The sequence below is a fragment of the Nicotiana tabacum genome, chromosome 9 (genome assembly GCF_000715075.1).
Source record: "Nicotiana tabacum cultivar K326 chromosome 9, ASM71507v2, whole genome shotgun sequence".
Taxonomy (NCBI): Eukaryota; Viridiplantae; Streptophyta; class Magnoliopsida; order Solanales; family Solanaceae; genus Nicotiana; species Nicotiana tabacum.
Window position 1 is genome coordinate 114740031 of NC_134088.1, and position 14941 is coordinate 114754971.

Below are 14941 nucleotides of genomic sequence, written 5' to 3' on the forward strand. Positions count from 1 at the left end.
TTATTGTGCGCGTTTCAAACGAAAGGGACTAATGACTATATCAATCTACGGCTTAAAATAAGTAAGAATAATCATATGAAAAAGTAGTGAAAAAGAAATATAGGACAAATGGCCACACATAATTGAAAGAATTTGCGATAGAAATGGACATAAAGAAAGAATACAAAACAATCAATATCAAAAGGAAGGTGCTCATTTATTTTTTAGGGACAACTGTACGAGTATCTCCAGCTGGGAAAAATAATGGGTCCAAATTGCTGGCTCTTAGCTATAAAAAGTCAGCTATTCCAGCCGCAAAAAATAACTAATTAGTACTACATTATAAAATTTGTTGCTGTATTTCCATTTCCCATTTGCAGAAAAATTCCTTGCAAGTGGAAAAGGGTGAAAGCCAAGTCCATAATCAACTTTAAAGAATTCCGCATAATTTTTCATTATTAACTTAGACAAATATTATAGCCATTTTAATCAAACATGTTTGAAAACACACACATATCTGGAGTGTCTAATAGGTGGTTGCTTATGTATTTGGGCTTTTTAGACTAGAAAATAATTAGAGAAAAAACTTAAATTATCTGAATTTTTGTTCTTTTAAAGCTGCTCTATCAACGTTAAATGTGCATTTGGTCAGTACTTTAGGACTCGATATACATTTGCTTTTGCTTTAATCAACCGAAACACTTGCTAAAGATTGATGATTTGCTTAACTGAGAATTATATACTGACTAGTGACTAAAAATATTGAAATGTGTTCCGTATTTTTATTAATTAACTGAAAATGGTATTCTTGTGTTGTGAAGTTGTGCTTCAGAATCCTTTGAAATCGGGTTTCTAGATCCATGTGAATTAACCCAAATAGCCACCCAACTAATCTCTTAAACTAAAACAATAGATGGCGGATGTATAATATATCTATAACTCATGTATACTGTATGTATAATTATGTAAAATCAATATATACCGGTTAGAAAAGTAAACAGTATATATATGACCGGCTATTTGTGTAACAATCCCGATTTCATACAGATTCAACAGCGGCCCATTTACTTCCAAGTACGGTTCCTACTCAATTTAGGTCCAATTGGTCGTGATCGTGGGCTTAAACTTCTGGACAATGATTGGTCCTAAGTGGGCCAGCAAACACATAATATATTGAACAATTAACCCAAATAGCCGTCCAGCCAATCACTTAAACTAAAAATAGCCGGTAAAAGTATAATATATGTATAATTTATGTATTATATGTGTATAATTATATATAATCAATGTATAAACTATGTATATGACTAAAAAAAGTAAACAATATATATCGACTGTAAGATTGGAGGGGGGAAACAAACTCAACAATCAACAAATGTTGTATTAAGGTAGTGACTCTTGTTAATTAACATAGTTAGAACTTGTGTTACTTCTTGACTTTTGCTGAAGAATATTGGAAAAATGGGGACTGCACATCCTTTTAGAGTTGAGTTGTAGGGAGTTCTCAATGGTCTTCAACTAGCCTGTGACATGCGGTAGCGTCGAATTATTTTATAAATTGATAATTTTAGTGTAAGATAAGGCATTGCGGTCTGGAGGGTCTCTGACTCAACATGGTGATGTTGTCAACCGTATTCGTTACTTCTTGGTTAAGAACTGATTTCGATTATTACTCGTGTGTTCACAGAGAGATTAATCCCGTAGCTGATGATTTAGCAATTTGACCTTTAGTAAGAGTCTCATTTTGAATGACTTGCACTTCTACCTTCTAGCATTTTTTCGCATAATTCGGTAATCTTACTCTCAATACATTTGTTATAAGATATATATTGTATAATTCAAACAAGTTGTAAAAGAATTATGAAGAGCGTCGAGCCATTTGGTTCCCTTTCTTTCGCACGAAGTCAGCAACAACCAATAAAAACATATGGTGCTAATGAAGCATCTTTGGCCATTGACTGACATACCTCACAAAAGTCATCGTCGTCTATCATTATCTACGCGGAAGGAATGCAAAGAAGTACTAATTGGTAAATAATCCAAAATGGAGAGACAGATCGACACAGATTACGATACATTCACTATTGGTACAATAATCCTGCAGTTTACTTTGACAAGTTCAAAGTCTTTAATCCCTTTTATATCATCTGGCATATTAGTTGGCTTCCTAGATTAACTCCTTACTGAAGTCAAAGTCAACGTAGTAAAAATAAGAAAGTTTACCATGTTAGTACTAATTAGCATTGGCGGGTGAATTTCTTCGATTCTTAATAAAACTGGTCACCAGAGTAGCAGACCATTTTGCTTCTCTTGATTTAATACATTTTTAGATATAAATGGTATATATGAGACTATTAAGTGAGCAAAACATAAGTGATTATTTAGCTACCACGACTAATAACTATATTAGGTTCATTATATCACGGTCGACAGTTGAATACTGCTTACCGTGTTGTATTTTTGTACGCATTCGGGTCTAGATATTATAGACAACTACTCATTATTTAGGTTTATTTGATCAATTAAAAAGAAAATTTAGATAATTAGATATACAAAAAATATTACAAGTTGCACTAATTTGTATCATTTCAACCATGTCACAGGAATAATACATTTACAACTCTAACCAAATATATATATGTAAGTCTTAAACTTTGAGAAGTAAAACTAGATTAAAACTCGGGGGCGAAATAAGGAATAAAATTCCTATTACTTTGTTGATGCATGAATAAATATCCTATTATTTCAATTGAATACACCAAACACAAGGTCAAATCTTGCAATTTCATTGGTTTAAAAGACACTAAACCATCACTGTCTAACAATTAATTATATAACAAATTGTCCATATATATATATATATATAATGCAGCCCCAAGTTTCATTATCTATCATTCTCTCGTTAAGCATGGCTAGCAGCCATTTTCTCATACTTGTTTTAGTTCTCTGTGTTTTCTCTGCAGTTTCTGCTGATGGTAAGCTTATAACTTAATTAATTATACCTTCTGAAAACCATATTCTACTACATATTATCTTGCTAATGTCTGTTCTTTTTTTATTTTTTCCCTTTATTTGCAGTGTTTGTGAGCCTCGATTGTGGATCATCAGAAACGTACACAGACGAAAATTCAATAGTCTGGTTAGGAGATGAAGATTATATTAGCAATGGAAAATCCTACGCTGTACAATCCAGCAACTCATTATCCCATGTAATGGACACTCTTAGAGTGTTCACTAGCAGAAACAAGAATTGCTACCTCATTAAAGTCGAAAAAGGCGTTCGAGTTTTAATTCGAGCGAGCTTTAACTATGGCAATTACGATGGAAAATCTTCACCTCCATCATTTTCACTTCATTTTGATGGGAATAATTGGGCCAATGTCAAAACTAGTGACCAACTTGTTTACTATGAGACAATTTATGTTGTTAAAGGGGATTACCTTAGTGTCTGTCTTGCTCAGACAGTGGCTGATCAGTTTCCTTTTATCTCAGCACTTGAAGTTCGTAGTTTGGATTCTAATATGTATAGTCATGTTGATCCCAATTATGCTTTGTTCTTGAACAGAAGAGTTGCTTATGGTTCCAACCAAACTATCAGGTATTAAAATCTACCTCAATATTATCTTGCTAATTCTATCTTTGTGTTAAGACTTCGATTCCGTGGTCGAGTCAGAGGCGGATCTAGGATTTAAGTTTTATAATACTTTTAAAGTTTTTAGTGATATTAATAAATGTTACACATAAATTTATGTTTCGCGCTAAAAGTATTGGATTCAGTTGAACCTAGTGCCGATACATTGCATCCGCCTCTGGGTAGAGTCAGAAATTCTAACAAGGAATTTAAACAATGAGAAATGACACATCCTGTTATTCAAATTTGTGACTTAAGCAGTTTTTTAGGCACCTTTACCACTGTACATAAGCTCCACATATGTTAAAATTATTCAACAATTTATAGATCTACATACAAATGAATTTATTTTTTTCTTTTTTGCACACTATATATAGTTTCTGGTGAACGAGATTCGGTTGAGCTTCTTTTTGACCATGTATCTCCGCTCTACTTAATGTGAAAAAATTAAAATATGTTTATATGTTTTGGTTTATGCATGTTATAATATGAACTTCAAACATTTTAGTGTTAGAGAAACTAATTTTTTTACTAATATTTAAATTGAGATAGGCGTGCATAAATAGAGCAATACAATATGGTTATATGGATAGTGAGAATTTATATAGTTGAAATTGAAATCTAGATCTAGTCGTTATTATTGTTTTTACGCATAATGACTAAATTTTTGAAGCTATGCATACTGATTTTCTTTCTTTATTATTAACTAGTTTCTATTTTAACAAAATGAACAGGTACATAGATGATCCCTATGACAGAATATGGGTGCCTGGAATTCCTGGAAATGGATTAATATCCGTCTCAAACGACGCCATAAACATTGATACAACTCAAGTAGATCATCCTCCACAAGAAGTGCTACAAAATGCTATTTCTACTGCCAATGCATCCAATTTCATAACTTTAAACATGAAATTTCTTCCCTTTGAAGTTCCAATTTACATGAACATGTACTTTTCTGAAGTGACTCAACTTGACTCGAACCAAACAAGATCCTTCAGAATTTTGAAAGATATTGAACCTTTTTCAGACCCCATTTTACCACCTTATGGAAATTTTACTCAATTGTTTGTTAGTAATTTCACTGTTTCTCCAAACACTACTTTTTCTCTTGTCCCTACTTCTGATTCAACACTTCCCCCTCTTATCAATGCCTTGGAATTATTCCTCGTTAGCGATGCGTTGAGTGATGGAACAAACAGTCAAGACGGTACGTACTACCCTACTACTCCCTCGGTTTCGATTTAGACGATTAGTTTAACTTAACCCAAAATTTAAGGAAAAAAAAAGACTTTTGAAACATATGGTTCTAAAACCTTAAGGGAGGAGTAAAAACTTTGTGGGATCATGATATTTGTACAGTTATAAAAGCTTCTCATTAAAAGTAAAATTAATAAAATAAAAAGTTAAATAATTTTCAAATATATAAATATATCATTCTTTTTTTAACGGACTAATAAGGAAAGTGTGTCATTTAAATTGAAACGAAGGGAGTATTTATTTAGAGTTTAAGTCATGCACACTAACACTGTAAAGAACATTTACACTATCAATATAATTTAACCGATTATAGCAGGTAATATTTTATTTTACAAATCATCATATCATACTAGTAAATATCGAGAGTACTTACTTAATATTGTATGTCAATTGAACCTGATAGTATAAATGTTCTTTATATTGTTAATATATAGAACATAAACTCATTCATCTATGAGTTTATATTCTGTTTATTGACAATGTATAAATCTTCTTGCACCATTAGGATAAGTTGATCACCTACAAGAAATAGTAACTCCTTCGTAGCAATCATGATATGATAACCAGCTGAAAAAATGAGTAATAAAAGTTTTTATAGACAGTAAAATTGCACGATTATGTAAATACAATTATGCTATCAGTGTATATAACTTAGATCTTTTATCTATTGATGGCTGTTCTTGAATTATAATGTAATATAATACTTAATTAAGTATATGCTATTTTTATATAGTGGAGAGCTTAGTATCACTGCAAGACGAATTTGAAGTATTACAAGACTGGAATGGTGATCCTTGTCTTCCAACATCCTTTACTTGGGATTGGGTTAATTGTAGCAGTGATGATCCACCTCGCATAACAGCACTGTAAGCACCATCTTAATTAATTATTAATTAATATAATTAATAAGATAATACATGCTTTTATATTAATTCTAAAGTTTTGTGGAAATAATTATTTTACAGGTACTTAAGTGGCTTCAACCTTTCAGGATCACTTCCAGATCTTAGTTCCATGGATGCTCTTCAGACAATGTATTTCTTTTTTCTTCATTTGATTTAAATACAAAAATTTCTCGCAAATAGGGTGTTTTAATTTCTTACTCTTTTGTTCTTGTTTTGCAGTGATTTGAGTGACAATAATTTGGACGGACCTATTCCTGATTTCCTTGGCACCTTACCGGATCTTAAAGAACTGTTAGTATAAATACGTTATATTCTGATTGATTTAAGTTATATACACTGACAGTATAATGTTTACATGATACATGATCTCATTATATTGTCTTAGCGTAAAACTTAAATTTTATTATTATGATAAATATGCTAAAGTTTTCCATCTTAATATGACAATTAGTGACAATTGATTTTGATTTGTTCCAGGAATTTGGCAAATAACCAGTTCAGTGGATCAATACCTGCATCATTGTCAAACAAAAATGGCCTAAACATAGAGTAAGAAATGCAACTAGTAAAAAAATTTCCTTCTATTTCTTGGACTTGTAAAGTGCTAAACATTTGATTCAACTTTTCTACTTTATTTTCAGTATTTCAGGCAATTCAGAGTTGTGCAATACATCTGATGAGTCTTGCCAGAATAATGGTTCATCATCAGGAGAAAATCAGCCAACAACTCGATCCGCTAAATCGCCAAAGAAGAAGAAGAAGAAGAAAAACAATCTGCCTGTAATTCTTGGCACTACAATTCCAGCCTTCTTCCTCATTTGGGCTATTGTGGGCGTTTTTGCTATTTTACACTACAACAGTAAAAAGGCTACTGCGTCTGCAGCTATTACCCCAGGTGAGTTTTTAGGGCGCCATAATAAAAAGCATAATTAACAAATTAAGTAAGATTTACTAACTTATACCATCAAACTTCTCTATAACAACCTCGTTTGTTCCGATATTTTTTGACTCTTATAATGAAGTATTGTTATAGAAAGCATATATTATACTAACATAATATAAAACTCGGTTTCAAGAAAAATATGATTTTTACGGTAAATGACTATTATATAGGGATGTTATTAAAGAGAGGTCTAATTGTATATACTATTTGTGCAAAGAGCTTTTATAGTACAGTCAAACCTCTCTATAATAACCTCGTTTATTTCGATATTTTTTTGTTGCTATAGTGAAATGTTGTTATAGAGGACATATATTATAACATAACATAAAAATCTGTCCGAGAAAAACGTGGCTTTTACAATGAATGTTTATTATATAAGGATATTGTTATAGAGAGGTTTGACTATATCAATGTTGTCTGTCTTTTATATTTTCCAATATACTAATTTCACTTACAGTATATTTAAATAATAGTACAATTAGGTCACATATAAAATAATTACAGGTAAATTTTTATGATTATAAGCATTAATTGTCAACTTCATAAATTGGTACTAAGCTGCTATCACATATAAAAATCTTTAAATTGTCGGTGTACATAACTTAGAGCCCGTTTTGACATAAGAAATCTTTTTCTTTTTTCCAAAAATTTTTTACTTTTTCTCGAAATCAGCGTTTGTTCATAAAATTTCTAATTTTCACTTGAAGATGCATTTTGAAAATTTTTGAAAAACTCCAAAAAGCTGATTTTCAAAATTTTCACTCACAAAACTTCAAAAACAACCCAAAATTATATTCATGTCCAAACACAACTCTAAATTTCAAATACCATTTTCACTTGAAAAAGTTTTTCCCACTATTTTAGAATTTTACAATTCTTATGTCCAAACGCCCACTTAAATTATTCCACTCTTTGTGGGTATAATTTCATGTAATTTTCTTTGGTATAACATAATAATATAAATTTTTGTTAACACTGCCTATGTATAGAAGTTCAACTTAATTAAATGTGTTCAAGCATGCAATTGTGTGTGTACTAACAAAGTTGCAATTTGCAGGCCAAACTAGTGGAGGCAACAGCCCTTATGTAGAAGCACTAGGAAATAATGTAGATAATGTTCAAATGGCTGACAAGTTTGATAAGGATCCCGAGGTTGCTGGCGGTCAATAAGAGAACTCAGCAAATGTCTAGCTTTACTTGTGTCTTTATGTTCAAATTAACTATGTTAGAAATATTTAATTTATTGCGTTGGTAATTGTAAGAAAATAATGCATGTAAAATTTAAGGTTTAATTTGTTGTAAGGTTCATCCAATGATTCAACATTGGTGTATTTTCAAGTAAATTTATTTAAATCTTCCATTTTCTAACTCTCACAAATCTTCAATGACTTTCATAAACTATATTTTCCAAATTTAAAATATATATATATATATATATATATATATATATATATATATATATATACCAAACATGGTTGACTTTCATATACTTTTTCTCCTTTACAATTTTGTAACGATCCGACTGATCATTTTAAATATTACAGCACATTTCCCCCATTTACTGCTCAATTTATGCTTTGCAGTTATTGTATGACTTGTCGAAATAATTGGTTCGGGTCCGGTGAGGTTTTGAAATGAATTAAGACATTTAGTCTCCAAGATGAAAACTTAAGTTGAAAAGATTGACCGGATATTGACCTATGTGTAAACGACCTCGAAATAGAGTTTTGATGATTCCAATAGCTCTGCATGGTGATTTTGGACTTAGAGTGTGTCCAAAAAATTATTTGAAAGTCCGTAGTTAAATTAGGCTCAAAATGGCTAAAATAGAAATTTAAGCTTGGAAGTTTGAGCGGGGAGTTGACTTATTGATATCGGGGTCGGAATCCGATTCTGGAAATTTGAATAGGTCTGTTATGTCGTTTATGACTTGTGTGCAAAATTTGAGGTCAATCAGACTTGATTTGATAGGTTTCGGCATCGAATATAGAAGTTAAAAATTTTTAGTTTCATTAAGCTTGAATAAGGGTATGATTCGTGGTTTTAGCATTGTTTGATGTGATTTGAGGCCTCGACTAAGTTCATAAAATATTTTAGGACTTGTTGGTATATTTGGTTGAGGTCCCGGGGACCTCTGGTGAGTTTCGGATGATTAACGGATCAAATTCGGACTTGAGGAAATGCTGGAATTTTTTCTGTTGCTGATGTCTTCGCACCTGCACATGAGGGACCGTAGGTGCGAGCTCGCAGAAGCGAACTTGGTTGGACATAAGCAGATCTCTTGTCCACAGAAGCGAAATAAGCCGTAGAAGCGGCGGCTTCGACGCAAAAATGGCTTAGTGAACCGAGAAGCAAAAGAACTTGACAGAGTACAAAACAGAAGGGTCCAATATTTGTCATTTTGGACATTCCAAACATGGTTTTGGGGAGATTTTCATAGAGAATTCACGGGAAAACTTAAAGTAGGTCACTTGTGATCATTGTTAGTCAATACTATTGGATTATCATTGAGTATTTCGACTAGATTACGTGTTTTTGAGGTGAAATTAGAGGATTTGGGCCTAGAGATTTAAAAATGAGATTTGGGGATTTTAAGGTCGAGTTGTCGGAATTTGGTAAATTTGGTATGGCTGGACTCTTGGTTGAATGAGAGTTCATATTTTATATTTTTATTGTGTTCCGGGACATGGGCCCCACTAGCGATTTTTGAGTGTAATTTCGGATTTTGTAGAAAAAATTAGTATTTTGATATGGAATTAATTCCTATAAGTTGTGTAGATTGAATCAAATTAATTATGACTAGATTCGAGTTGTTCAGAAGTCGATACGCGCATAATGAAATTTTTGGAGCATTGTTTAGCTTGCTCGACATTGGATTCGGCTTGTTCGAGGTAAGTAACTCTTCTAATCTTAGAGCTGAGAGTATGAACCCTGATTATACGTATTATGTGTTTGGTGTTGAGGTGACACACATGCTAGGTGACGGGCGCGTGGGCGTGCACCGTGTGAACTGTGACTTCGTTATTTCTGTGGTACTTGTAGTTACCTGAACTTATCTGTAATCATGAAATCTCTATGTACTAGAGTTATCGAGCTGTGATTCATGTTATAAACCATGTCTAGGCTACATGCTTATTCTGTTGGGACCCACTATGGTCATTATTGTTGTTGAGTTATCTGCTTACATTGCAATGTCATACTCAGTCGTATTCCTTCATTGCATATTATATCTCAGTCTCTGTTGTTATTTATTAATACATCATATCATTATTTTGGGCTAGTTCATGTCATTGTGAGCTCGAGAGACTGGAGAGGTTGATGACTGAGTGAGGTCGAGGGCCTGATTTCGAGATATTAATATTATAGCACATGAGTTGTCCATGTAGCACGTGAGTTGTCCGTATGAATTTTAGCGCTTGGGCTGAAGGAGCCCCTCCGAAGTCTGCACACAAACCCCAGTGAGCGCAGTTGATTTATATTGAGGGATGGATCTTGCCCGAAGCATTTATATTTGGGGATGGATCTTTCCCGGGATGGATTGGCCTTATACAATACTGAGTGACTTACTGTCAGTCGCTATATATATTTAGTATGGATCTTCCCTGGGCTGGATTGGCCATATACAATACTGAGTGATTGAGCATGATGAGTGAAAAGTATGAGACAGTAAGATTGAGTACTCTGAGAGTGTGAGTACATGAGTTCATCTCTGAGATACATTGCATTTGACATGCACACTTGATATACAAGCATAAAGATATATTTTTTTCTCATGTTGTACGACATAGCGCCATTCATGATTTAACCTGCATAGTGATATGTAGGCATAGAGATGTACTTTTCTCATGCTATCTGAAAAATAAAACATCTTAAGTATTATTGAAAAGTTTTAGAAAAAATCACAGTTTTACAAACCTACTTATATTTTGATGATTCCGGCAAAGGATTTGATGTTTTATTGTATACTTGAAAAGAAGCATTTATTTTTCGAGATTTCATACGAGTTGAGCATGTATTTATTGAGTTATTTCTTGCACCATCTTTACTATATCATGTTTAACTGTTGCTGGTTATTGGAGTTGGACACTGACCCTTGTCCCAACTCGTCACTACTTTCAACCTAAGGTTAGGTTTGTTACTTATTGAGTACATGGGGTCGATTGTACTCATACTACACTTCTGCACCTTGCGTGTAGATGTTTGATGTTGATATTGCGGAGACCGACATGAGTTGGATTTAAAGATGTACCTGCGTTCTGGTTGTATCTGCCTCTTGTTCATGGTAGCCTTAGATTATAAAGATCTGTTTATGTACATTTCGAACAGATGATGTATTTATTTCATACTAGCTTTGTAAATTCTAGTTTTAGAAGCTCATGATTTGTACTACCAGTCCTTGGGTTTAGATATTTTCTTTTACTTAATTGTCTTGTTAAATTTTATTGGAATTGGATAGTTGATAACTGGCTTACCTAGCGGGTTGGGTTATGTGCCATCACGACTAATTGGATTTTGGGTCGTGACAAATTTTAAATAAGGAAAAGGTCCAAATATACCCCTGAACAATATAAATTGGTTCACATTTATCATCCGTTAATAGTTGGGGGCAAATATACCCTTGTTGTTACTAAAATGGGTCATATTTACCTTTATTTCGAATGGAAAAATTATTAAGTACTAATTATCACCAAGTTTTGCTACATCCACTTTTATTTTATTTTAAAGTATTTTTTAATAATAGATCATCTTCTTTACCATCAAAAATTCTCTTGGAAAAACAACTTCCTAAGCTCAATCACTATTTTCCAAAATTAAAACTACTCCTCACACATTGCTGGTCATATAATTTATTTCACTATGTAAAATAATTCTCATCAAAATCCACCAATCTATTTTCTTTCTCTTCATCCATCATCTCAAATTCCACCATTTTTATAACCAAATATATATTCCAACCAAAGAAAATTCAAACCGCTAATAATGGTAAATTATAATTTAGCACTCTTTCAACTAGTGTTTACCAGAAATTATAACTTTTTGATTATGAAAATGGTGAAATTTGGTCATCCAATTTAAACACCCTGCAACTCACCAAACCCACCATTTTGTTTTCCTTTTTCTTCATCTCATCATCTCAAAATCCACAATTTTCATAATCAAAGTTTCAGTCCAATAAAAAAAATTCAATTTTAGGAGGGGAGGTACTTGCCCAGGTGCGATTCTTTTGACCGTCCAAATCTGTCTCTAGGGGTGATTTCCGGTAACACGAGAGCATGATTATTTTTCAGATTCGTGCAAATAGAAGATTTTTTTTTTAGATTCGGTTGACTTTTTTGACTGGGAAATGAGATATTTAGCAGTAGATGAGGTGTTAAAGGGAGTGGTAAGAATTTAATACTACGAAGGAAGAAGTTTGGATTTGAATGATAATGAAAGCTTGAAAACTTTTACCTCTTTGTTATTGACCAGAAGTTTTTCTCTCTTTATCTTTTTGGTTCTTTTCATACGGGGGAGAGAGTAATGGGGAGACGAAGGATTTGGGCTATGTTTTATCCACGTTAGCAGCAAACTATGCTTATCAGACTAATTAAAGATGATCAGTCCTTAATAATTTTCCGTTTAAAATAAGGGTATATTTAACCCATTTGAGTAACAGCAAGGGCATATTTGCCCCCAACTACTAACAAAGGGCAAGTGTGAACCATTTTACACAGTTCAGGGATATATTTGAACCTTTTTCGTTTTAAATAAAATTTTGCAGCTTCAACTTCAATATATGTCTGAAATGCTATCTTGGACTATGGTTTGTATAAGTCAAAGTAATTACCTATTTGGGTTTTGTGTCTTTCATGAAAATCTATCTCTCGTAAGTACATGATGTTTTATGAAATTATATATGTCTTTATATTCAGACGCACTCGCTTGAAAATACTTGACTTTATTTACGGAAGTGTGTTTTATTAGCACACACTGCATCGTTATTTGATTATTGGCATACTCTGTTACCAAAGAGTGATTCATGATAGCGTGATGATCCGATAGGTTATTTATAGTTTTAACTCTCAATTCTGTATTTTAAAACCCTGAATAGCTCTGTTTAACCTTTCTCCATTTGTGTGCGCAATCCGTGTCGTTTTGAGGAAGAATTTTATGTGAAAAATTGACGAAAATGTGAAATTGTACCTTAAAATTTATTTGAGTTGACTTCAGTCAATATTTTGAGCAAACGGATTCAGATCAGTATTTTGATGGTCTCGATGGATCCGTATCGTGATTTGAGACTCATGCGTATGCCCGGAATCGAATTCGAAAGTTCCTATCTTGAATTATCGCCATTTGTTGAAAACTTGAAGTTTAAAAGTTTAAAGAAATTCCAAGTTTGACCGTAGTTTGACTTCGTTGCTAACGAGTCCAGATTTTTGTTCTGGAACTTGGTATAGGTTTATTATTACAGTATTTATGACTTGTCTATAAAATTTGGTACAAAATGGAGTTGATTTGATGTGATTCGGGCGCCCCGTTGAAAAGTTATATGTTCTTAAGTTTTATTAAAAATTTCATTCGTTTTGGTGTCCGATTCATAGTTCTAGGCGTTATTTTGGCATTTTGATCACGCGAGCGAGTTCGTATGTTATTTTTGGACTTGTGTGCATGCTTGGTTTGGAGCCCCAAGGGCTCGGGTGAGTTTCAGATAGGATTCAGAGTGGTTTTGGACTTAGAAAAATAGTTGGTGCAATCTAGTTCTCGTGCAAGTCTCTGATGTCGCAGTTGCGAGGTTAGTGTTCGCATTTGCGAACGTTCAATTTTCTGTCAGGTTCACATTTGCGAAGAGGGGTTGGGTCAGCAAAGATCGCAATTGCGATCAAGTGGTCGCATTTGCGAATTTTCAGAGTTCGCATTTGCGAACAAATCATCGTAAATGCGATGATAGCTGAAATGTGGGCTTCCACGCCTGGACAAAAGCTGAGAAAAACGGGAATTTAGCTCATTCTTTCAAATTCTCAACCCTAAATACCTTAGAGGCGATTTTTCCAAGAGTTTTTCTTCCTAAATTCATTGGTAAGTGACTATAATATACTTTCTTTCAATTACCCATTACATTTCATAAGATTTCAACATCAAAACTAGGATTTTCATGGTAGAAATTAGGGATTTTTTGTAAAAGTGGGATCTGGACCTCGAATTGAGGTCGGATGTCGAATTGAATTGCACAACCGGACTCGGGGGTGAATGAGTGATCGAGTTTTGGTCAAAACCTCAGGTTTTGATTAAGCGAGCCCGGGGTTGACTTTTGTTGACTTTTTCAATAATGATCCAAATCGAACCTCTTTCATTCGTGAGTAGTTTCTAAGGCTTATTTTGAGTCGTTTGGTTAATAATTTGCTATATTTGGTTGGTTTAGAGGCTTGTTCGAAAGGCAAGGCCGTGGTTGAATTTTGAGTTGATTGCGGAGTGAGGTAAGTGTTGGGTCTAACTTTGATTTGAGGGAATAGGAACCCTTGAGCTATATGTTATTTGAATTTCATGTGTAGCGATGTATGTGCGAGGTGACGAGTGTCTTACTTATTTCCATGTCTACCGGTATTTAATTAATTATAACATTCCATGTGTTTGATTGTTACATGCCTTAATTTCTTCCAACGCTTTAACTTGCTACTTGTCAATTATTATTCTCGCATTATAAATGATAATTTCTTCCATGCTCCCATGCTTAATTGATACTTGACTTAATTGTCTTACTTGTACCCTTTAACTATCATACAGTTTACTTGCCTTGTTGCTCAGTATTAATTGTAGCCTTTCATGATTTGGTACGAGATTCCTTCTTGATTTTCCAGATGGATCGAGTTGGTTCGTGCTCGAGAGAGGGGATCAATGTCAGAAAAGAGCCCCCGTTATTCTGGTAGTTTCAGCGGTGCTCATCTGGAGGCAGGGGTGATTTTGGTAAAGACCATCCTCCCGGGCCGTTTCATTCGGCGCTTCAGGCATCTCACAGTGCTTTAGGGGGTCGTGGTCCTTATGTGCCTTATTCTGGATAGCATATAGTGCACCATCAGCTCATTTCAGTACGCCTCAACAACATGATAGGTGTTTTGAGTGTGGTGGTATTGGGCACATCAGGAGGTCTTGTTCGAGATTATTGGGCGGCATGCCATAATAGAGTTCTCGTGCCATGGTTTCGGCACCGGTTGCTCTACCGCCCGCTCAGCTAGCTAGGGGAAG

At 33.8% G+C, this 14941-nt stretch overlaps 1 protein-coding gene across 1 annotated transcript; it reads left to right on the top strand.

Annotated features, from left to right (window-relative positions):
- The first annotated feature begins 2863 nt into the window (after nt 1–2863).
- On the top strand, nt 2864–8088 carry LOC107771308 (putative LRR receptor-like serine/threonine-protein kinase At1g51880). The gene is made up of 9 exons (XM_016590652.2): nt 2864–2954; nt 3058–3577; nt 4345–4820; nt 5604–5736; nt 5836–5904; nt 5995–6066; nt 6253–6324; nt 6417–6670; nt 7776–8088. The coding sequence occupies exons 1-9, from the start codon at nt 2888–2890 to the stop codon at nt 7886–7888; spliced, it is 1776 nt and encodes a 591-aa protein (XP_016446138.1). The 5' UTR covers nt 2864–2887; the 3' UTR covers nt 7889–8088.
- The last annotated feature ends 6853 nt before the right edge of the window (nt 8089–14941 follow it).